This window comes from Lampris incognitus, chromosome 13, assembly GCF_029633865.1.
Source record: "Lampris incognitus isolate fLamInc1 chromosome 13, fLamInc1.hap2, whole genome shotgun sequence".
In the NCBI taxonomy this organism is placed as follows: domain Eukaryota; kingdom Metazoa; phylum Chordata; class Actinopteri; order Lampriformes; family Lampridae; genus Lampris; species Lampris incognitus.
In genome coordinates this window covers 34,635,444-34,659,792 of record NC_079223.1, presented here as the reverse complement: position 1 = coordinate 34,659,792, position 24,349 = coordinate 34,635,444, and the positions used below count along the sequence as shown (strand labels likewise).

General features: G+C 44.5%; 1 protein-coding gene across 1 annotated transcript in view; it reads left to right on the top strand.

Annotated features, from left to right (window-relative positions):
* The window catches only part of kcnma1a (potassium large conductance calcium-activated channel, subfamily M, alpha member 1a), a 219,611-nt gene that overhangs the window by 104,804 nt on the left and 90,458 nt on the right, over positions 1-24,349 (top strand). Inside the window, exon 3 of the mRNA XM_056292393.1 lies at positions 7,464-7,525. Within this exon, the coding sequence (XP_056148368.1) occupies positions 7,464-7,525 (62 nt within the window). The remainder of the gene's footprint in view (positions 1-7,463; positions 7,526-24,349) is intronic.

Here is a 24,349-nt window from a genome sequence, read left to right as displayed (position 1 = left end):
GCAGCAGTTAATACGAAAAGACGCTTTTGCGTACCAACATTTTTAGGACACAATTACTTCCCGAAACAAGGATTTTCTTCATATATCCCTGGTAAGAAAGTGATTATCACAAATGTGTCAATTTTAATAATCAGTTATAATCGTGCAACTTTTAGCCCTCATTCTTAAGTGGATGCGTTTTTTTTTCCAAGTTAGCAAGGTTAACTTAAACCTTGACCTCCAGCAAACAGTTAGCGTACATTACAGCTAGCTTAGCGTTACATTTTTTCCTCTGGTTTAAGGATTTTCGTCCATTCATCAAAATGTCGAAGAAGCAACAAGCTACATTAAGTAATTACTTTGGTGTTGCGCCACCTCCAAAGAAATGCCAGACTGAACCTGTACATAAAAAGCGTGTATTCGCAAGAAAAGTGGACGCAGGAAGTAGCCTGGCTCCCAACGGATGACGACCGCACAGAGATGTGGTGCAACATATGCCATGAAAATCTCAATCTTGCGGATAAAAGCAGCGCCTCTTATATAGGGGAAAACATTCCAGTCATCCAGCTTTTGAAAAGCACGAGAGGAGTTAAGTGCACATGAACATAGTGCGAACTATTGATAACAGGTGCAGCCAGGATCCGAAATCCACTCGCCCGCTTGACACGTGGCAGGACAAACCTAATGAAGAACAGCGTCAAGCATTGTGCCATATTTTTCTGTTGGCCTTTCACAAGCGAAACATGCACGCCTGATGCGATGGTATGAGGAGGGTGTTGCGCTTTTCAAGAGGCTTGGCGTTAATGTTGGGAGTGTATGTCATTCACGAGAAGGGGGACCCCGCATCATGCAGAGCATCGCACAGACAGTTTAGAATTGAGGGAAAGATTGAAGGCAGCTGAGTTTTGGGGCACGCTCTTTGATGGATCAGAAGACATGACACAAGTGGAGCAGGAAATTGTGTACACCGTGTCTGTGTCTAGCTACGGAGAGTTTACCTCAGCTTTCCTTGGATTCATTCATTTGGGTGTGAACCGAGCGACACGGGGCATAGTGAACGGACTGGAGCAGCTCTTCCATACTTGTGGTAGGGGATCAGTGGAAGATGAAGTTGGTCTCGGTGTGTACAGACGGAGCAGCAGTCAGCGTTGGAGTTTCCAGTTGGGTCGTTCCGAAATTGCATCAGATGGTGGCGATTGGGGATTCCCTTGTGCATTTTCTGTGTACTGCCCACACCCTCGAGAACTGCGCAAAGTCAGCTGATCGCATGGTACCATACTGTGAGACATTTAATCGCTCCGTTGTCAAGTTGCTGGGCTTTTATTTACAGAGAGGGGGCGCAAAACGAACAGAATAACTAAAGAATATATGTGATGAGAATGTCATTGCCTATGTGAAACTAGGAATGTTTCACAACATCAGATGGTCTGCATGGAGGCAAGACACTCTGTTGAAAATATGGAGGCTATTACCTGCCATTCAAATTCAAGTGGCTACAATTGATGACAGTGACCTAAAACATATCTGCATGTGTTCAGTGTTTCCTAGCCAACATGCTTGACACAGGAAACATTTTGCAGTTCACCTCCCTCAGGTTCCAGCAAGATAAATTGACTATTGGTGAATGCAAAGATGAGCTCATGGTGGCTGCTGGACAGCTGACACTTGCTTGACAGTGAAGATAAGTACAGGAAAGAGACCGTTTCAAATGCTGATGCTGACAGGGACAAGGCTGCTGTATTGAGAGGTTTAATTCATGAGTTTGAAAGCAGATATGAATCCCCTAAGTCGTGATTAATTTTTAATTTTTGATCCTTCAACTTGGCCTCAAGAAATGCAAGATCTCCACAGTTTTGGCAACATAGTACTTACCAACATCCTCCAGAAATATGAAGCCAGCTTGTCTGTTGACAGAGACTCTACGGTAGGAGAATGGATGCTTTAAAGCAAGCAGGAAAACGTTTGGCAGCTTCCTCTGTTTATGACTTGGTCAACAAAGTGAAGATAAGTAATCCAGATGGTTACTCCAATATTCATAAAGTCCGTCTGTTATCCCTTACACTGCCCTTGAGCAGTGCAACATGTGAGAGGGGACTTTCACATCTCAATATAATAAAAACCAAGTACAGATCCCGCCTGTCAGACTCTCGCCTCTCATCCCTGATGCACAGCCACCTTTCTAAGATGACAACAGAGACTTTTGACCCGAAGCCAGCTGTTGACTTATGGATGCAAACAGCTAATTGCAGACTGAACCAGGGGGAACGAAGTAGGCCTACATCTTGATCTGCCATGTTTGAAAGAGAGGAAGACAGTGAGGAGAGCAGTCAGGAGGGTAGTGATGACGACAGTTTGTGTAAAGACTGAGTACCAAGCAATATTTCCAGGTGCTCCCTTGAGAACCAGACCAAAAAAGTTATGTGCACTCCTTTCTATAGTATCTTTTCCTACATGTCACTAAATTTCCTGTTTGCAAGCACATCGCCCTATCATATTGGCCAAACAGTTGCCTAGTGTATCATCACTCTTACGTTACTTGTCTTCACTTAGGTAACTTGCAATTACAGTGACTTTTGTTATTTTATTTTGTTTTTACAATAGCTGCGGGCTATTCCCCCGGCGCTCAGCTGCCCACTGCTCCTAGCTACACAGCTAGGATGGGATAAATGCAGAGGAAGAATTTCCCCACGGGGATCAATAAATAATAAAATGAAAAAAATAAATTAAAAAATTAAAAGAAAGTTGCTGTAACAGTATATGATCAGGGCATAAGGCATGTTTGTTGATCAAATGGCTCCGCAACCAGGATAACTCAGAGATTTTTCAGTCAATACAGCACAAACTGAGGAATTTATTGCTTCAATTGACTACATTTGGCATCAACACTGATTGGACAGCCACATAAAAACTGGCAAAATTGACCTTTAAACGAACTGGACGGTATATTTTCTCTAGAAGAATAACAAACAACTGCACTAGAAGCTTTCATTGATGACAAAGATGTGTTTGCCGTACTTAAGATATGATTTGGTAAAAATTTTAAACGCTACATCACACGTTTCGTTGCTCTGATTGGTTGTAGCTCTATCCAACTGCGTCCGGAGGCATTTTGGTCTGTTGTTGATAACACCCCTTGGAATTCGAAATTGAATTGAAAGGAGCCAGATTAATGAGCGTTTGCGAATTTGTCTGGTTCCCGGTCTAATTTCACAGGATAGCCACGTTGAACTGTTGAAACTAAATAAATATATGAGCGAGTCTGGCGGAGCAGCCAGACTGGGTGGCGGGCTGCACACATGCATGTGTTTATAAGATAGTGTTAAGTGTTTACGATTCTGATGGTGTTATATGAGAGCTGATAGCTTGAGTCTGCTTGCAGTGCTGGAACTTGAAACCCACACACATGCACATGCACAGACAAACACACACACACACACACACACACACACACACACACACACACACACACACACACACAGAATTTGTCACTGTCCTCCTTTAGAGTTCCGCTATGCCTGTTAAGAGAACTCGCGGGGAAATGTTGTACTGATTTATCTTAACACTTTAAATATAGAAAGGGAAGCACTAATGAAAACCTACACGGCTTTTACAGAGAAAACATAGACATCTCCAAATGCTTGGCTTGTGACATGATGGGAGCTTCGTCAGTCTGCGGCTAACAAGTTGTTGCTCGCAGTATCACATCACCTCCACGTTTTACAGCGTGCACACTGATACAAGATCATAAAAGCGGTCAGCAATTCACAACTCTTCATGGAATCCTTTGTCATGCCAACCATTGTTAGCATAGCCGATACTGCTGCTTATTATTATTATTGTTTTTATTTATTTTTTTGCTTTAGTAGGTGGTGGGAATGCCCCTTCTGCTGTTACTATTTCATGTAGGTTTCCCCTGATTGTTACTTGGTCTTGATTTGCTGTGGCAGCTGCTTGGTTGGTTGTCTTTGGGAGATTGTGAGTTTGAGGTCAACAGATAGGCCTCGTAGCTCTCATTAGGGAAGGGAGGAAAGAGAGAGAAAGAGAGTGATGAACCAGCTTTCACAGCTGAATAACTGGGTCAGTTTAAGATGATGACGCTTCTTATCTCCTCAGCTCATCGGTGGGTGCTCACTGCTCAGCTTTTCAGCAATCAAACCACTGCTCACTCAGTCTTACTTCCTCTTCTCTTCTCCATCTCTCCATTTCTGTATCCATTCTCTATATCCACCCCTATCCTTTATCAGACTCAGAATCCTGTTTACTGGCCATGTAGGTTTGCACATACATGGAAGTGGACTCTGGTTTTGTGGCTCTCTCAGTGTACTTAACATAGAATAACAACGCTACAACACAACAATCTTCAGATATTTCCACAAGGATTGACTTATACAGGCGAAATAAGAGGCGATAAGGTGCAGTGGTGCAGAGAATATATCAGAGATGTTGACATAGATGTTAGTGGGTTACATACATACATGCCCGAGGTAGATGGACGTGACGGCGTACCAGTATGTGTACAATGTACAGTACAGTATATACAAAATGGTTAGATTTATTGACAGTATTTAGCATTCATTTGAATGACAGCCCGCAGAAAGAAACTGTTTTCGTATCTGGTTGTTTTGGGGTACAGTGCTCTGTAGCGCCTACCAGAGGGGAGGAGTTGGAATAGGTTGTGACCAGGGTGTAATGGGTCAGCAGTGATGTTGCCTGCCCGTTTCCTGAGTCTGGAGGTGTATATGTCCTGAACGGAGGGCAGGTTGGCACCAGTGCTTTTCTGTGCAGACTTAACTGTCCGTTGTAGTCTGTCCCTGTCCTGTTATTTTGTTATATGTTTTTTTTCTTTACCGTCTTTTTTCTTTATCTTTCTCTCGTTTCTCTGTTTTAGTTCCTTGTCACCCTGCTTGTCTTACATACAGAGAAGGCACATATTAGCTTCAGGCAAATGCCAGTGTGCGTGTGTATTTATGGGTGTGTTTGTGCTTGTGTGCACGCATGTATTTACATGCTACTGATGTAGCTATGCTTCTCAGCGTTAGGGGAACTGGCTTTGTTAGGGAGGCTTCTTCAAACGGGACTCGTATAGTCAAGCAGTGTTTCATTCGCTGTTGTGGGTTGGGATCAGCTCCCACTTGGACTTTATTTGCATGGAAGCTATTTTCAGTCTTATCCACAATTACCGTGTTTTTCTTGTGCGAAAAAAAGAGGTTTCTCCCATGGCTTTGGGTATCCACTGTGCACCTGCAAAAAAGCCAACTCATCCGAGGCTAACTGTGCCCTCTTGTGGGGATCGTACATATTCTAATTCGGGTATATGCAATATCTTGGCAGTTGGATCAGATGATGCAATCAGTCAGCCGGTTTCCCGGCTAATCAGACCAGTTGAGTACCTCATTCAGAAGGCCTGATATTATCCTTGTGCTTCATCCTGAACCTACGACCTTCACTCCCTTCTTCTTTGTGTGGCAGGTCATATGTGTTGTAAGCCTATAAGGTTATTCCAGCCCTGGATAACTCTGGACCCAGGATCACCATCCTCCACTCAAGTAGAAATGATTAAAAATGCAAGGGGGGGTGTTTATTTATTATCTGGGCCACAATGAAGTGAATCAATCCAAAGGGCCAATGCATGAAAGTAATCAAGCCCCCATCATCTATAATGAATGGTACGATCAGCAAGGACAGAGGGCTGCTTTTGTGTGATGGCTGAATAGGTGAAAGGGATCGCAGCACAGGGATTGTTGTGCGCCCTTACATCAGCCAGCTGTCGCAAGACTCCTTATGAGAATGAGAATGTGAATTGGATGTTTTCGTTCATAATGTGATGCCGGGGATAATGTGCAGGACAAAGTTACAAGCTGATGTTTTTCTGCTGGCGGGTGGAATAAAAGGGAAATATGTTGACGTTTGTTCTTGATCATGGGCATTAAAGTAGAACCTTTTTTCCCACATTCAGTAAAGCTGAGAGTTTAAAGGCCATTTATAATCATTGTTTGAATGGCTGTAAACTGGGGCTGTGCGTTATCGACAAAATCAAAAATTACAATAGTTTTGACTGAATACCTCAATATTGATAACGTAACAATATTTTGGGAATGACTTGGTGTTTTTTATAAGATATGCACACACACAAAATTTTTAGGAAATAATCCTTAGTAATGTGGATGTGATGACCAAGCAGGTAGAGGCATTCAGTGTTCATTTCACTCAGCTAGAATAGTCTAATACATTAGGAAAATTGTATCGCTTTACTCTAATGCAACCTTTAAGACCAGGGAATGACACCATCTAAGTTCACAATATTACGATAAACCAAAATCCCAGACAATATCAAGTCTGATGTCATGATGTCAATATATTGCTCTTCTGTAAACATGACATGTTGTTTTGGTCTGTTTTACCACATATAGAATGCACATTGTTTAACCTTTAGTTTCCCCGATTCAGTACTTACACTTATATTGCACTGGTTTTCATTTTGGAGAATCCTAACACATGTCCACCATGGGGCAGCACAGTGGTTAGCGCAGTTGCCTCACAGCAAGAAGATCCTGGGTTCGAGCCACGGGGTAGTCCAACCTTGGGGGTTGTCCCGGGTCATCCTCTGTGGGGAGTTTGCACGTTCTCCCCGTGTCCGTGTGGGTTTCCTCCGGGTGCTCCGGTTTCCTCCCACAGTCCAAAGACATGTAGGTCAGGCGAATCGGCCTTACTTAATTGTCCCTAGGTTTGAATGTGTGTGTGTGTGTGTGTGTGTGTGTGTGTGTGTGTGTGTGTGTGTGTGTGTGTCTGTCGGCCCTGTGGTGGCCTGGCAGCCTGTCCAGGGTGTCTCCCCGCCTGCCGCCCAATGACTGCTGGGATAGGCTCCGTTATCCCTGCGACCCTGCGTAGGATAAGTGGTTTTGAGAATGGATGGAAGGATACCACGTCCCATATCTTAATAAACATGCATATTAATTTCAAATACTAATCAGTTGATATGTTAAGGTGAAAGCACACAGGTCTAGCCGTCTTGCATACACATGCTTACTGCACTGCTTCTTTCTCAAACTCCAGAATGTAGCTAATGATGGTTTTGGAAATCCCGGGCTGAGATGGATGCTGGATGGAGAGTCTTACGTTACCTTGTCTCACAAGATAGTCAGCGCTGAAACATTATTTAGCCCATAATCAAGCCTGGTCACAGCCTGGCACAATACAAATCTAGATTTAGCACAACTGAGGAGAACATGTCAACGGTCCTCGCTAAGCCATTTCCTCTGAATACCATGGGATGGTAGTCTGCATGAGACTGTTTGATAACAGGTACCATAAAAAGCGCTGTCCACTGTGTTCACGTCACCTAAATACATCCCCTGATATACTTGGTATATAAAGGTGCAGGATAAGTGCACATTCTCATTACTGTTAGAAACATGTTTTGTAATTTATCTAAATCTCTCTCTTTCTCTCTCTCCCTCTCTCTCTCTCTCTCTCCCCCTCCGTAGGTGGTGTTGGTCTTTGCGCTCAGCATTGGGGCCCTTGGAATATACTTTATAGACTCGTCAGAGTAAGTATTATTTTCCATACTGTTGTCCCAGTTGCTTTCTACAATCAAATCACCTCAGAAATCACACATGCCCTAACATCCATGCTGAGGAATGGGTAAAAAAGTATTAAAATGTATGCGTTGTATACAGTTGTCCTACACATTGATGTGTACACCCATCAGCCAAAACATTAAAACCACCTGCCTAATATTGTGTAGGTCCCCCTCATGTCGCCAAAACAGCTCTGACCTGTTGAGGCATGGATGCCACAAGACCTCTGTAGGTGTCCTCTGGGATCTGGCACCAAGACGTTAACAGCAGATCCTTTAAGTCCTGTAAGGTGTGTGGTGGGGCCTCCATCGATTGGACTTGTTTTTCCAGCACATCCCACAGATGTTTGATCAGAGTGAGATCTGGGGAATTTGGAGGCCAAGGCAACACATTGAACTTTTTGTCATGTTCCTTAAATCACTCCTGAACAATTTGTATAGTGTGGCAGGGCGCATTGTCCTACTGAAAGAGGCCACCATCATCAGGGAGTACCATTGCCATGAAAGGGTCAGTATGGGTACTCTGACCGGTCTGTGGCTATGCAGCCCCATACGCAGCAAAATGCAATGCACTTGTGTGTTCTGACACCTGTCTTATCATAGCCAGCATTAACTTTTTCTTTTCTTTTTTTTGTGGATTTTTTTACCCCCTTTTCTCCCCAATTGTATCCAACCAATTACCCCACTCTTCCGAGCTGTCCCGGTTGCTGCTCCACCCCCTCTGCCAATCCAGGGAGGGCTGCAGACTACCACATGCCTCCTCCGATACATGTGGAGTCTCCAGCCACTTATTTTCACCTGACAGTGAGGAGTTTCGCCAGGGGGACGTAGCGTGTGGGAGGATCATGCTATCCCCCCCTAGCCCCCCCCCCCCCACCCGAACAGGCGCCCCGACTGACCAGAGGGGGTGCTAGTGCAGCGACCAGGACACATACCCACATCTGGCTTCCCACCCGCAGACACAGACAATTGTGTCTGTAGGGACGCCCGACCAAGTCGGAGGTAACAAGGGGATTCGAACCGGCGAGCCCCGTGTTGGTAGGCAACGGAGCGTTAACTTTTTCACCAGTAGCTCTTATGTGGGATCAGACCAGATGGGCCATTTTTCTTGCTTCCAACACATCACCTTCAAGAACTGACTGTTCACTTGCTGACTAATGTATCCCACCCCTTGACAGGTGCCACTGTAATGAGGTAATTAGTGTTATTCATTCAGTTACTTGTCTGTGGTTTCAATGTTTGGCTGATCAGTGCATATGTATACTGTATTTTCTCCATGAATAGTTACTCATCATCATGCACACTGCAAGTTCTGGAATGCAGATTGCATATTTGCACACACCTACATACATTAACGTTTTTGCATGTGCAGTCACACACACGCACGCACACACACACACACACACACACACACACACACACTCGCACACACACAACACATGCACACAGACCATCACAAATATCTTCATCTGAGGATTTCTCAATGGGAGGCCTGTTAGTTTCCATGACAACAGAACCAGGCTGATATGCATCAGTGTGGTTGATCTGGCTCTGTGTGTGTGTGTGTGTGTGTGTGTGTGTGTGTGTGTGTGTGTGTGCGTGTGTGTGTGTGTGTGTGTGTATGTACATGTAAAAGTGAAGCATTTAGGTTTGCGCAAATACACATTTGCATTCCAAGAGCTTGCATTGTGCACGGTGATGAGTAACTATGAAAGAGAGAGGGAGAGAGGCTCTCCCTGGCTGGCAGTCAACCAGAGATGGATTGCAGGCCTGGCATCCCTCCCACACCCACTGCATGCACTTCCACACCTCCCACATCCAAAGTGTACCTAACACTCACAGAAACACTCCTTGAAACAAATGGAGTTGGTGGGGCTGCTGACAAGGAGACGCAGTGTGAAGTGTGTATTTCCAGTGCTGTGGAAACTGAGTGCTCTGTATAATTCAGAACAACAAAAATTCAGGTATTTGTTAGAGTTCCAGTTGCTCTGAATGTTGGATGCTGAGGGATGACATGTTGACTGAAATGTATTACTTTTTAAATAATTCTTTTCGCATGTCCTGAAATGATAATGATTTCTTCATCCCTCGGTTTCTCCTCCCATGTCCTCCTCTCCTTGACTTGGTTGAGTCTGCCCGCCGTGGGAGTGTCCTCATGCTGTAAAATCTCCCATAAGCCTTAATAGATGACCTTAAAGAAAAGTTAGGTTTTTCAAAGCTCATCACTTATATTCAGCGCCTGAGGGTTGTATTCTATGTATCCACATCTTCTATTTGTACTTTTTTACTCCCAAGCTGTACAGTAGCTTGTGCCTGCACTGTAAAGAGGTGATAAAGCCTCTTCATAGGGCAAACAAATTCTTTAAGCTCACTGGACCAGTCACAAGTGAAATATACACAATCTTGACATTTGCTCTTTAGCAGGGTATTTGTCTTGGCTTGATGAACTTCGATAAAATTGACCTTACATGGGGCGTCCAGGTAGCGTAGCGGTCTATTCCGTTGCCTACCAACATGGAGATTGCCAGTTCGAATCCCCGTGTTACCTCCGGTTGGGTTGGGCGTCCCTACACACACAATTGGCCGTGCCTGCGGGGGGGAAGCTGGATGTGGGTATGTGTCCTGGTCACTGCACTAGCGCCTCCTCTGGTCGGTCGGGGTGCCTGTTCAGGGGAGAGAGGGAACTAGGGGGAATAGAGTGATCCTCCCACGTGCTATGTCCCCCTGGTGAAACTCCTCACTGTCAGGTGAAAAGAAGCGGCTGGTGACTCCACATGTATCGGAGGAGGCATGTGGTAGTCTGCAGCCCTCCTCGGATTGGCAGAGGGGATGGAGCAGCGACCGGGACGGCTTGGAAGAGTGGGGTAATTGGCCGAAGGAAAAAGGGGAAGAAAAAAAAAATCGACCTTACGTTTGAGTGTGTCACCTGTAGTATCAGTAATGCATTGATAGGCTCTGTACCTCATCGGTGAACAGTACAAGAGGATGTAAGTCATAGAACTAGCAGAACCTGAAACATAGCATACCCTGCCGTGGCACTCTCAGGCTCAATATCAATACAAAGGGAGAAAAAACTTACTGTATAAGAATCTCACTGTATGGTTTGGTGACTGAGATATAGTTTCCTCAAAGATTTTTAGCTCAAATTGTTAACAGGTACTGCCTCACTATGTCTAATGACTTGCAATGGCAGTCTCTTTGTGTTATCCCATTACACTAAGCTCCCCCCCTCCACCACCTCAATCTTCATCCTGATTAGTTTAAGCTTTTCCCCTGACTGTTGGTCTTCTTCAGGGGATGGGATTTGCAGATCAAACCAGGGCAGGTTCAGCTGAACAAGGGTGTGTGGGGGTGTGTGGTTCTTTTTGCACTTTTATGCTTTTTGTGGTGTGCATGCAAAACGGAGAGAGAGGGTATATGTGTGTGTGTGTGTGTGTGTGTGTGTGTGTGTGTGTGTGTGTGCATGTGATGGTGGTGGGTGGGCATGTGCATTTATCAGTAGACTCCGAAATTCCAGCCTCGTGACTTTGCCCAGCTTGCCATGAAATGTTGACCAATGAAGAAGTCGATGCATGTGGATCTCAAGGTCACTCCATCAACAGCAGGAATTATCATGCCATTTACTGAGCTTCTAGTGATGCAGACTCATGAACTGTTCATGCTCAGTTGTTTGGTCTGCCTTTTCTCTCTCCCAACGTTACCTTATTGGCTGGCTCCAGTGTGAATGGAGGATGTGCACTAACATGTTGCCGGTGGCTTTTAGTTGATTTGAACTTTGTTCTGAAATGGTGTGTGAAAAAGACATCGGTAATGGGGAGGTTTTTGGTTAAAGCCCCTGAAGTAACAGAGGTAGAGAAGTGTAGTAAAGTGTGTGTGTGTGTGTGTGTGTGTGTGTGTGTGTGTGTGTGTGTGTGTGTGTGTGTGTGTGTGTGTGTGTGTTGAACCCAAGGAGGCTGGATCTGTCTAAAAAGTGCTTTTATGTCTGCTTCAGTAAAACAGGTTACCACCTTGGGGCAGGGAAGGACATACTCTAAATTTATCTCTCTGTCTCTCTGTCTCTGTCTCTGTCTCTCTCTCTCTCTCTCTCTCTCTCTCTCTCTCTCTCTCTCTCTCTCTCTCTCTCTCTCTCTCTCTCTCTCATGGGCTAAAACGACTTGGATATACCACTTTTCTCTTTTGCACCACTTTCTTCTTCTTTTTTCTTGCTGTTCAACAGGTGGGTTTCTGTTCATTGCAGGGACTGTATGTACCCGTATCCGTCAGCAACGTTCTTTAGGAGCACACAGACAGTCTGTAGCTGAAAAAAGGCTGATAGAATTTGAGTGGAAGGAAGCTTTTATTGACTGGCAGCCCTCCCAGATGAGCACACAGCTACTAGTTGCGTTGACCTGACAAACCTTATTATTATTGGAGGGGCAGTACTTGAATTAACAGGAGTAGAATTTGTGAAACGCTGTGGATGACTGACTGCAACTTCCTTGCAAAATGGTCATCCACCCTAAATCTTTCCTGTCGAGAATTATTTTACGATAAGTCACGTCTTGTCTCTTTATTTATTATCCCTTAGTACCACATTTGGTGCCAGGCTGATGCTATTTTTGGTGGAATTTTCATTGGGAGCATACTGTGTCCTCTACCGCCCACGTACGAGTCTCTTTTAATACCTTGGCTCATCCCTCATCCTTTATCCTTTCCTCTCTCTTCTGGGCTCCCATGAAACAAATAGAGGAATGTAGGACAAAGTCTCTGCAGGCCTCTCTTTAAGGGATGCCCTTGTTCCCATTTCACTTCTCTCTTTCTCTTTCTCACTCTTACTCTCTCTTTTTATCTCTCGCTCTCTCGCTCTCATACACTGGGATACACAGAAACACAAATATGTGCACAAACAAGCGTAGATACACACACACACACACATGCGTACACACACTGTTTTGCCTGGCGATGTGATAGAAGAGTGCACAAGGGCAAGAGTGCATGTTCAGGGCCTGATATGCGACAGCCAGTGCCTGTAACCTTATCATCAGCATGCAATCAATGACCGCAGGAAGAAAAAAAAAAAAACAGCGCCCAATGAATAATTGAAGGAGTAAGGTGAGAAATATGGCCGAGCAGTGAGACAAGCTTGGCAGACCTAGTGGTGATGAAGGGTAATCTACAAAAACCTCCTCTTCTCCTGGTGTCTGTGATACCTGGCGGTTCAAGGAGAAGTTATTTTTTATCACCTGAATCTTATTGTTGTGATTTTTGCCATTGTGCATAACAATTATGATATCATTTTACCTACTGGCTTCATTTTGGAGGTTTCAGACAAGGAAACACCACTAGACACATCATTACAACGGTGACTTATATGGCAACTGAACATGAGCCTTAAACGTTTGATTATATTGCACATTTCAGGTAATAACTTTTAACTCGCCGTTATGTTGTCACTTCTGAATACATGGTTTAGATAACTGGGTTTAATTGGACTTGTTGGAACATAATTTTCATTGCCCCAAAAGACGCCGATGTAAAGCCGTGTCCAGCGGTGGTCCCATATCCAAAGCATCCAAAACTATAAAGCAGGTGATTCAAATTATATCATAACTGAAGTGCACGATGGCAGAAAGTACAAATATAAGACCCAGGTTGTAAAAAAAAAAAAAAAAAAAACTGAAATTCTCCTTTATGTTTGCAAGGAGAATCAGAATTTCTCCATAAATCAGAGTGATTTGTGTCACGATGAGAAGACTTTGCACCTAATCGCTGCCCCCCCCCCCTCAATTGTATCCAGCCAATTCTCCCGAACTGTCCCGGTCGCTGCTCCACTTCCTCTGCTGATCCGGGGAGGGCTGCAGACTACCACATGCCTCCCCCGATACATGTGGAGTCGCCAGCTGCTTCTTTTCACCTGACAGTTAGGAGTTTCACCAGGGGGATGTAGCATGTGGGAGGATCACGCTATTCCCCCCAGTCCCCCCCCCCCCAAAAAAGGCGCCCCGACCGACCAGAGGAGGCACTAGTGCAGTGACCAGGATACATACCCACATCCGGCTTCCCACCCGTAGTTGTGTCTGTAGGGATGCCGACCAAGCCAGAGGTAACACGGGGATTCAAACCGACGATCCCCGTGTTGGTAGGCAATAGAATAGACTGCTACGCCACCCGGACGCCTGTCCTGATCACTGTTTCTAAATGCTCTCAAATATATGCCCCCCAACGTACAATTTAATTTTAATTTATTTCTAGAGAGATCCTCCACTCATGTTATTCAAAGATCTCTTATCGCCAAGACAAATCACCAAGCTTTTTAATTGCTTGTGATATCGGCACCTCAGCTGACAAGGATTTTGACACTGGCTCTTGGCATGCTGATCTGCTTATATGAGAAGAGGCTTTACATTAGTGTTATCATATAGCATGTTAGCCCCAAACTGTGTCACTAATGAGACTGAAATTACAGTAGCTCCTGGCCTGTTTGGTAAACCCAGCCACAGTGTGTATACCATCGACTGAAGTTTAATGATGGACGTCATCGGAGAGGTGATTAGTTGAGTGGTTCTGCAGAGCGGTGAGGGTGGTGTTCAGTCCATGTAGTACCGCAAAACCAACAGCATTATTAGATCGATAGTCTAGTGTGCCAGAGTTGGATACTGATTCTGTCTTGCAGCAGCATGAAAATCATTTCCCACATCCCTGAATCACTGTGTAATCCCCGAGGCCATCCATCGTTTTGTGGAGGTGGATGTAACTATCGAACATTGTGTTGTAGTTGAGCGAACTGATTTAGCTGTTAGAACTTGGCCGCTTGTTTTGGGGATTACAGTTTAAATGTTTTGTTAGCTGTCAAGATGATTTGTAAATTCTAGGTTAAACTAAATGAAATCACACATGCAATTATGTTGAACTTTGGTGTTATATAGGAAAATGGATAAACTTAATAACTGGGATATTTATTGCATTCAAACTGCCTAAATAAACCGAATTCTAGTTGCGTGACTTTTGATAACAGACTGACTCTGTGAGTGGTTTTGCAGATTAGTTAGCATAACAACCTGCTACAGGAATCTGCAGTCTTATGCCAGTAAACCAAAACAAAGTAGTCGGGCCTCATCAGCGAGGCAAAAGAAATTGTGCTTAGCTGTGGTACGTGATAGGTAATCAAAGTGTGTTGACTGCATGACCTAAACGGAGGACAGAGAGAGTGTTGCAACTCAGGGTTAATTTGCTTGAGAATGTTATCATTGTGCCGATAAGGAATACCCACTTGCTTTTTTTTGTGTGCAAACAACCACAGGTTTTATCTCTTAATTGTTTTTTGTTCATTGGAGTAAGTGATGTGTTGCGTGTAATTTTTCTATAGAAACACCATCATTTCTGTATAACTTAGCCTAAGGACATTTTCCGGAATTAATTTTTGTTACCATTAAAAATCACAGCTCTGACCCTGTGGAACAGAGTTTACATTGGTGCTTTTTTCCCCCACTTTTTAAAGCACTGCTTCTCCATGTGTTATATATATTTTATATATTGTGTTCCACTTCCGGTGTGAGAAGATAGCGGTGCAAATTCACTTTTGCAGCGGCCTCAACTAGTAATGGTGTGGGAAGATGGCGGCGTGAACTTAACATTTGTGGTGGCCTCACCCAGTACCGTCCCTGCAGTGTTTTTGTCCACGTCTAAGTTTGTGTCTTTGTTTAATGGCTGGGAGAGCTGGCGCTGGATTGGCTGGGAGAGCTTGGTATGCTGCATCCTGTGGGCCCAGGGATCACGGCCCTGCCTGGAGCTGCGCCCGAAGAGGCAACACCGAGGGTGGTCTGACAGGATGCGGAAGCAGGGCGGGCTAAGCTAACTGCTAGCCCATGCAGACCAACAGTTCCGATAACACCGAGGGCGGTCTGGCGGTGGCCTCGCCTAGTGTTGATTGTGTTTTAGTGTTGTCGTGTGGAGTGCAGGGAGGTGTGTCAAAGGTGTCTGGCTGGGGAGAACTGGCATTGGATCGGCTGAGGGAGCCTAGTCTGCTGCATCCGGTGGGCCCAAGGACCATGGCCCTTCCTGGAGCTGCGCCCGAAGAGGAAACACCGAGGATGGTCTGACAGGACACGGAAGCAAGGCAGGCTAAGCTAACTGCTAGCCCATGCAGACCGGTAGTTCTGAGTCATTGGCTGGCGTTCGTTCTCCTGGACAGTGATTTTATTTTTTTTGTTTAGTTTGGATGTATGAGTTAGTTTGGATATATGTGTTCTTGTAGTTGTAGTTTTTGGATGTGTTTTTGTCTTTGTGTTGCACTGATGTGGGCTGCGGGAAACGATATTTCGTTTCATTTCATGTACATGAAATGACAAAATGTTCCTGATTCCTGAACAGCATTGCGTTGTTGTAACAGACGCAGAAGCTCTACAGTTGCTGTTACAAGTGGTGCAGTTGTGGACTAGTTCCTGTGTAGTAACTGGACAAGGCAGTAGGATAAGTGCTGTGTCATTTCCACCCAAAGATGTCCAATTACTCAGAGTGACTAATGTGTTTGCAGAGGAAGTGCATGACAAGTGGTCTGATTGTGTTGCAGTGAGACTGACGAACATTCAGAGGATACTTAGTGGGAATAGAAATGGGGGGGAGTGGTCTATTTTTAGTTTCCCTTGGGAGGTTTTATTTGTCCATTGCCCTTGTAGGTGCTAACTCATTCTTATTTTAGTAATGGTGCCTTGGCCCAAATCAATCATTTATGTACTAACCTGGCCTTCTTTCATGTTCAGACGCCCCTCCCCACTGCCCCCTAAAACATTCACATAATCTGCTCTCTGTGGAGGGAAAAAGTCATACGGCACACACACACACGTATACATTGTTCCTGTTTGTGAGTATATATACAGTAGATCCTATGTATTTGTTAAAATGTAACAAAGTGTCGTCAGATTTCTGTATCGACACTCCAAGAGGCCATGGAGCCGACTTGAACGGCAAGGCGTTGCGTAGACATCGAGTATGATTCACAGATGGTTCGCTGAACTGTTCTGCGTATTAGTCAAACAGGTAAGACTGCAGTGTTGTTATTCTTTTCTCTCAAGGCTATTGCGCTCTTGCTCCTGGATTGAGCCAAGGTCATATGCAGGCTAACACACGACTTACTATTGCTGACCAAAGATGTAGGGTAACTATTTATAGGACACCATCGTCATACACGTGAGAAGAGGATTTTTACCTCCATAGTTGTATTTTCTAGAGGCTAAATGTCTGGTCAAAGGAGGTTAGTGTGAGGAAACATTAGATGTCCTAAAATAGACCTCCATCTTCTGCAGCTTCACCTCAGGCCATCTCATGTTCTCCTGTGTATGTATGCTCATGTGTTATTTGTGTGTGTGTGTCTGCTGTGTATGTATACTGTGTGTAGTCAGGGCCAGCTTCTCTAACAAGCTGTGTGTGCATGTGTGTGTGTATGTGTGCATGTGTGTGTGTGTGTGTGTGTGTGTGTGTGTGTGTGTTTGTGTGTGTGTATCTTTATAGGCACTCAGCACACTGCAGCTTCTTCTCACCTCAAACACAATTTGACCAGAGTTCAGCACGGAGATTCCTGAATCTCCAGGCAATTTCCACCTGGCCTAGAACCAGCCCTGTGCACACACACACACACACACACACACACACACACACACACACACACACACACATGTATATATATATATATATACGTATATATAAACTTTGTTAAAAGTAACACTCAACTGTAGGGAAAGTGCTCAACAAATAAGGAGCAAAATAATCCAGGATTATATATGGGCCTTAAAGAAGACAATTTGCCCTTTGGTACCTCTGGGAGTACTGTCCCTCTTTTTGTCCCTGTCACTCTCTTCCTCTCTGTCCTTCCATCTTGCCCAACCCCTCTCTTTCACTTTCCACCTCATTCGGTCTCTGGGAGGCTTTACCTCTTACTCAATCATTCTTGCACCCTCTCTGTTCTTTATCACTCTTTCTTTCTACCCATCACTTTATCTTACTCTCTGTGTTGGGCAGGACAGTCTAACCCCAGGCCATGCCCAGGCTTAAGGAGTAATAAGAGCCATGGTGGGCAGATCTATTTTCTGCTGGGCACTGGCTGCATGTGGCCAGGGGGGATCCCATGTGATTGCAGAGTGTGAAGTGACATTGAAACCAGGGATCAGTCCTTTGTCTTATGGTTACTCTGGACTACCCACATACATACAGACAACAACCCCCCCCCCCAACTTGACACCAGGATAGAACACTAATAGAGAACCAGACCCAAAAGACTGCTAGTTAGAATCCTTAAATGAAGAATGGCAAATATGCAACAAACAAAGACAGTGTCCATATCTATTATACTCACCATGATGCCATGGCATTTACATCTATGGAATCACTGCCAAAATGCCCTTGAAGGCACTGGAGCCCAAAATATGTTCCAGGGATGGAATAATGAAGACATCCCTTCATTATGACTTTCTTTTAGAGTGCGTCTGCATGTTTTGTGTGTCTCACTTGGGAAAACTGACAAATTGCTGCAGTCATGTATTAACATTTGAAATTATGGAATTATAAATGGTTCTTCATCACATAGCCACAATCAGCCGAAACATTAAAGCCACCTGCCCAATATTGTGTAGGTCCCCTTCGTGCCACCAAAACAGCTTTGACCCGTCACAGCATGGACTCCACAAGACCTTTGAAGGTGTCCTGGTATCTGGCAACAAGACGTTAGCAGCAGATCCTTTAAGCCCTGTAAGTTGCGAGGTGGGGCCTCCATGGATCGGACTTGTTTTTCCAGCACATCCCACAGATACTCGATCAGATTGAGATCTGGGGAATTTGGAGGCCAAGGCAACACCTTGAACTCTTTTCCATGTTCCTCAAGCTATTCCTTTTTTTTTGTGGCTTTCCCCCCCTTTTTCTCCCTAATTGTATCTGGCCAGATAGCCCACTCTTCCGAGTTGTCCCGGCCGCTGCTCCACCCCCCCCTGCCAGTCCGGGGAGGGCTGCAGACTACCACATGCCTCCTCTGATACATGTGGAGTCACCAGCCACCTCTTTTCACCTGACAGTGAAGAGTTTCATAGCGCATGGGAAGATCACACTATTCCCCCCAGTTCCCTCTCCCCCCTGAACAGGCACCCCGACTGACCAGAGGAGGTTCTACTGCAGTGACCAGGGCACATACCCACATCCGGCTTCCCACCTGCAGACACTGCCAATTGTGTCTGTAGGGATGCCTGACCAAGCCGAAGAAGCCATTCCTGAACAATGTTAGCAGTGTGGCAGGGCACATTATCCTACTGAAATAGGCCACTAGAATCAGGGACTACTGTTGCCATGAAGGGGTGTACCTGGTCTGCAACAGTGTTTGGGTAGGTAGTACGTGTCAAAGTAACATCCACATGAATGCCAGGACCCAAGGTTTCCCTGCAGAACATTGCCCAGAGCATCAAACTGCCTCCGCCAGCTTGCCTTCTCCCCAAAGTGCATCCTAGTGCCATCCCTTCCCCAGGTAAATGACGTACATGCACCCAGCCGTCCACATGATGTAAAGGAAAACATGATTCATTAGACCAGGTCACCTTCTTCCATTGCTCCATGGTCCAGTTCTGATGCTCACGTGCCCATCATAGGCATTTTCAATGGTGGACAGGGGTCATCATGGGCAGTCTGCGGCTATGCAGCCCCATAAGCAGCAAGCTGCGATGCACTGTGTGTTCTGACACCTGTCTATCATAGCCAGCATTAACTTTTTCAGCAATTTGAGCTACAGTAGGTCTTCTGTGAGATCGAACCAGACGGGATAACCTTCAGTCCCCACGCGCATGGTGGTTTTAATGTTTTGGCTGATGGGTGCAGTAGATACTCACAAACTCCACATTTTGGGGGGCATTCAGCTTTTATTTGAAAGCAAAGCAAAAAGAGATACAGAAGGAAATTTAGCATACTGACGGAGGAAATTACTAGCAGCAAAAGTTGCGTACCTAATTTAAACCCAGGAAGATGCCACTATCTGGCCTTTGCCCACAATGTGCGTGGAGCCACCAGGAGCCACTAGGTGTATGTGGACATGTACATAAACACACATACAAATGCAAATATACAAAGCATGGACGACCTTGCACATCTGTTTACACTACATGTTTACATTAAAGCCCAGTTTATACTCCAAATGTCGGCTAGCAGACAGGTGTCTCTCGACAATTTTGACGTCATGAGAGACACTTTTTGTGTCTCCCAGGGCTGTCGTGTACACGACACATTTTCTTATGTCGCAGACTCACGCACATTATGTCGCTTAGCTGTGATTGGATAGTTGGATTGAAGGGACGAGGTGTTCGAGCATTGCCATGGTTTTGCTTGAGAGCGTTGTTTACATTACGCGCGCTCATTCATAAAAAGAACACTCGCTACTGTTTACAACACAGCGCGTGACGCGAAACGTTTCCATAGATACCAGGAGACAGTCAGCGACATTGCGACAAGCATAAATGCAACAACTCGAGAGACACTTTTTTGTCTGCCGGGAGACATTTGTCTGCTAGCCGACATTTGGAGCATAAATTAGGCTTTATGCACAACCCTCTAAATTTCTGCCCAGGCTTGAGTCACCAACATTACCATTGTGTTCTTTTGTCTATTTTTCTTTCAATGGCAGATCCCTCCATTTGGGATATTAAATGTGCCATCTAATTGTTTTTCTTTGGCAAATGTGTGAATCTCCTAGATCTTAAAATAACAAAGAAAAACCCAGTGGTTAGCACTAGGGATGCACCGAAATGAAAATTCTTGGCCGAAACCGAAAACCAAAAATGAGGAAACCAAGGCCGAAAACCGAAACACCGAAAGAAATGATTATGTCAATTATTAGAACCATTGCATTTATGGCTATGACTGTGTACTAACCTCACTAAAATCAAGGCATTGCAATTCAAAGAATAAATCAATTACAAAAGTATGAAAATATTTATTTAGCACTGACATTACAACAATGCACAATATAAATTAAAATTCAAAACAAAATGTTTAACTTGACCCCACTCATGTATACATTAAATAATAATGTACAGGCCTATAACTGACTGGCCTGCTGAAAGATTGTAAAATTAAATATGTTCTCTCATAAAAACACAAAGTGCATTTAAGTCAAGTGCCTTTTAAATTTTTCTCTGTAGGACTACAACAAAGTGCATTCAGAACAAGTGCAACTGCTGAAAGATATAAAAATATTTTCTCTGTAGGCCTACAACATAACAGTGTATCAAAACAAAGATTGCCATAGCCTGTAGGCATTTAACAACAACAAATGCACCAAGAATTGTGGATGTGCAAAGTGGAAAACAAATATTTCAACAATAGACACACGCCCATTCTACTTCTTGAGGTAAAGTGGCAGGTTTTTCTTGATGAAGAGTAGCTTCTCTGCTTTATCACAGTGAAGTCTGTTCCTCTTCTCATCGAGAACATGAGCTGCAGCACTGAACAGTCTCTCGCTGTCAGTGCTTGTGCATGGAGCAGACAAGTACTTGCATGCCATCTTTGCCAGGTCAGGAAAGCGGCCATGGTTATTTCTCCAGTAGACAAGAGGGTTATCACTTCTGGAGATGGGGACTTCAGACAGATAACCATCCAACTGTTGAGCGGTTGAGCTTGTTGTCTGCCTGATATTTGAGAAAGATAAAGGGCCAGTGCATAAACATTTTTATCAAATAAAATAAAAACTGTCTAGCAGAAAAATAAAATCATCTGATAGTCACATTTAGTAAGTCAGAACAGAATAGCCTACCTATTATTTGGGGCACTCTCTTGCAGGATCTCATTGAACATATCAGACAAGGAACGTGCATGCCCCTCATCTGGTGCAGAGAGACGAGTCCTTTTTTCTGCGCTCTGCTCTCCTACTGCGCTTTGCTCTCCTCCCGCGCTGTGCGCTGGTCCATCTCCAAGCGGGTTGTCCGCATCCATCGTGGCCTGGATCATTTCACGTGCGCACTGCTTTAATCCCACATCCAAGTAATGATCCTTATAACGTGGATCAAGTACAGTCGCGATGAAGTGCAGAGGATCCGAATAGATCTCAGTGAAACGTGTGTTGACAGACTCTAAGAGTGTGCTTTTCATTGTTTTCACTCCGTGGTCCGTCTCAACCTCTTTGCTTAGAAGATGCTTTAGTGCCACAAATAACGGAATAACGTCTGCTACAGATACATCAGCGGAGCTGATCTCTTTAGTTAACTGCTCAAAGGGGGCAAGAAGAGAGAGAATGTTCTCTATTAAGACCCACTGGTGTGAAGTGAATGTCGCAGGGAGCTCGTGATCTGCGCTGTATGCAGCCAAGACTTGCTTTTGCGCAAAGAGGCTTTCCAGCATGTAAAAAGTGCTGTTCCAGCATGTACTCACGTCTTGTTGAAACCGTTTTATTGGTGTTCCAAACTGATCTTGCATAGACTGTAAGCGGGAATAGGCCAGCTGAGAATGTTTAAAGTGGCCAACAATTCTTCTGCCTATAGCGAATACGTCTTTTACGCTGCGCTGAGACAACACTCCCTCAGTTGTTGGGCCTAAACCCTTAAAAGTACCTTTCCTTCCATCTACTGGAGGTGTGTTTAAGGAAGAACATAATGTACAACCCTGAACCCTAATAAGTGGTCCAAGGGCCAAGTCTGGCCCACAAGAGCCAAATATCTGGCCTGCACTGACCCATTGGTACTAACATCCCTGTCATAACATGTGAAAGAAAGAATGCAACATGTGAAATAAAGTGCATGCTGCTCTACTTTATTTTGACCTCATCCCACCCCGTATACTTGACCTATGCTGTAGAGCGCCGTAGACGTAAGATATACTCCGCACTCTACAGTCCTTGACTAGACAGAGCCACTCACCAGCCAAGTCCCAGATAATCAATAACTGTCCTAAACCATGAACGTGGGCTGCATGAAAAAGTGTAAAGTCGACCAGGAAAATCGTCAGTTTAAATCTGACTGAACTGATCAATTTTGTTTAATTTTACTGGACCACACCAATTTCAGACCGTAGCTGTCAGCAAAGCAGATAATCTAAAATGGCACTTCAACACTATGCATGCTACCAGTTTTAATGCCAACTAGCCTACAAAATCAGATCACCACAAACAAAAATAAAACAAAAATAGCAAGTATGATAACATCATACAAGCACTCCGTTTCTACTATCTGTAAATCAACATCGGCACAAGAGAGCGCGACAGCTGCATTATTGCATGTTTCATGGAACCTTGCTAAAGCTTAGAAGCCATTCACTGATGCTGAGATGATTAAAACATGTTCAAGTCATGACGAGAAACACAAGAAAACTTTTGTGGAGCTATTAAAGCAGGTGCTATTGTCAGCTAACACAGCAGTAAGAGGAGTAGAACTTTAAAACAGAGGAGTGTTTTTCCAATCTACTCACTGATTTGAAGAAAACAGAAGCCATATCACTAGCCATAGACTCGTCCTTGACCAAACCGATATGGAACAGCTATTTGTTCGCAAGATTTTTTGATGGGAGGACCTTTTGGGAAGAGCTACCTTGTTTGCTTCCTCTGCCTGGGCGCACAACTGGGGAAATCATCTTTAATGAATTAACACAGTTTTTTAAGAAGAATGGCTTGGATGTGAGCAAAATTTTGTGTGCTGCCACCGATGGGGCTCCATTAATGTTGGGACAACACAAGGGCTTGGTAAGCAGGCTTACCACTGTTAACCCAGCACTCTTAGCATTGCATTATTCACAAATCAGTGTTGTGCACTAAACTGTGTGGGGAAATTAGTTCTAGTTTGCAACGTCGCCTTTTCAGAGGAGGAGGAAATGTCAGCAGAACTCTGCATAAGGATGTTCGCTGGCTGAGCAAAGGCTATGTGTTGGAGAGGGTCTGTGAGCTGCGTGATGAGCTTGTGTCATTTTTGTACAGACTGCAGAGCCAAAAAGCCCAAGAATATCAGGTTTTTAAGTGACGATAAGGTAATGACATATGTTCTTTTTTGTGTGACATCATGTCTCATTTTAATCACCTTAATCTGCAATTACAAAGCAATAACCACACTGTTGCAGACATGTATGAGGGGGTTGAAGCTTTCTGGTCAAAGCTGAACATTTTGGAGAGAGACATTCACAGCAGAAAGTTGCATTTTCCACATATGCGGGAGCATTGGGAGAAGAAATGAAATGTAGGAGGAGCCAAGCCATTGCAACACTTGAAGACTTGTTGACAATCATCAAGAAGAGAAAACTGAAATAGTATGGTCACATCTCGAGATGTTCTGGCCTTGCCAAGACCATCCCGCTAGGCACAGTGAGGGGTGGGCAAAGACAAGGAAGACAGAAGAAGCGATGGTTATGTAACATCAGAGAGTGGACACGCCTTGACTTTGCCAGCTTACAGAGGGCAGTTGAGGACAGACAGAGATGGCGAGGACTGGTTGCGGATTCAACAGCGGTGCCCCAACGACCTCTTGTGAGGTTACAGGATAGGTGAGGTGAGGTGAGGAGGATCCAGGATAAAGGATTTCGTGACGAGCCTGGCAGAAAACTACAAGGAATGATTTGAAAGCTCCCCTAAACTCTCAGGTGACATCCTGCTCTTCATGAGACAGCCGTTCTCCATTTCGGCTGAAGGCCAATGGACTGCAGAGGCCAAATGGCTGGTACCTTCCATAGATGAGGCAACTCTTCAGTTCTTGGAGATGGGAACATCTGATTTGCTCAAAGCACAACACAAGGACATTGGCGTGAGTGACTTTTGGATCAGCGTGGTTCCCCAAGCTCGATTTAAAAAAAAAAAAAAAACTCAAGAGCTATTGC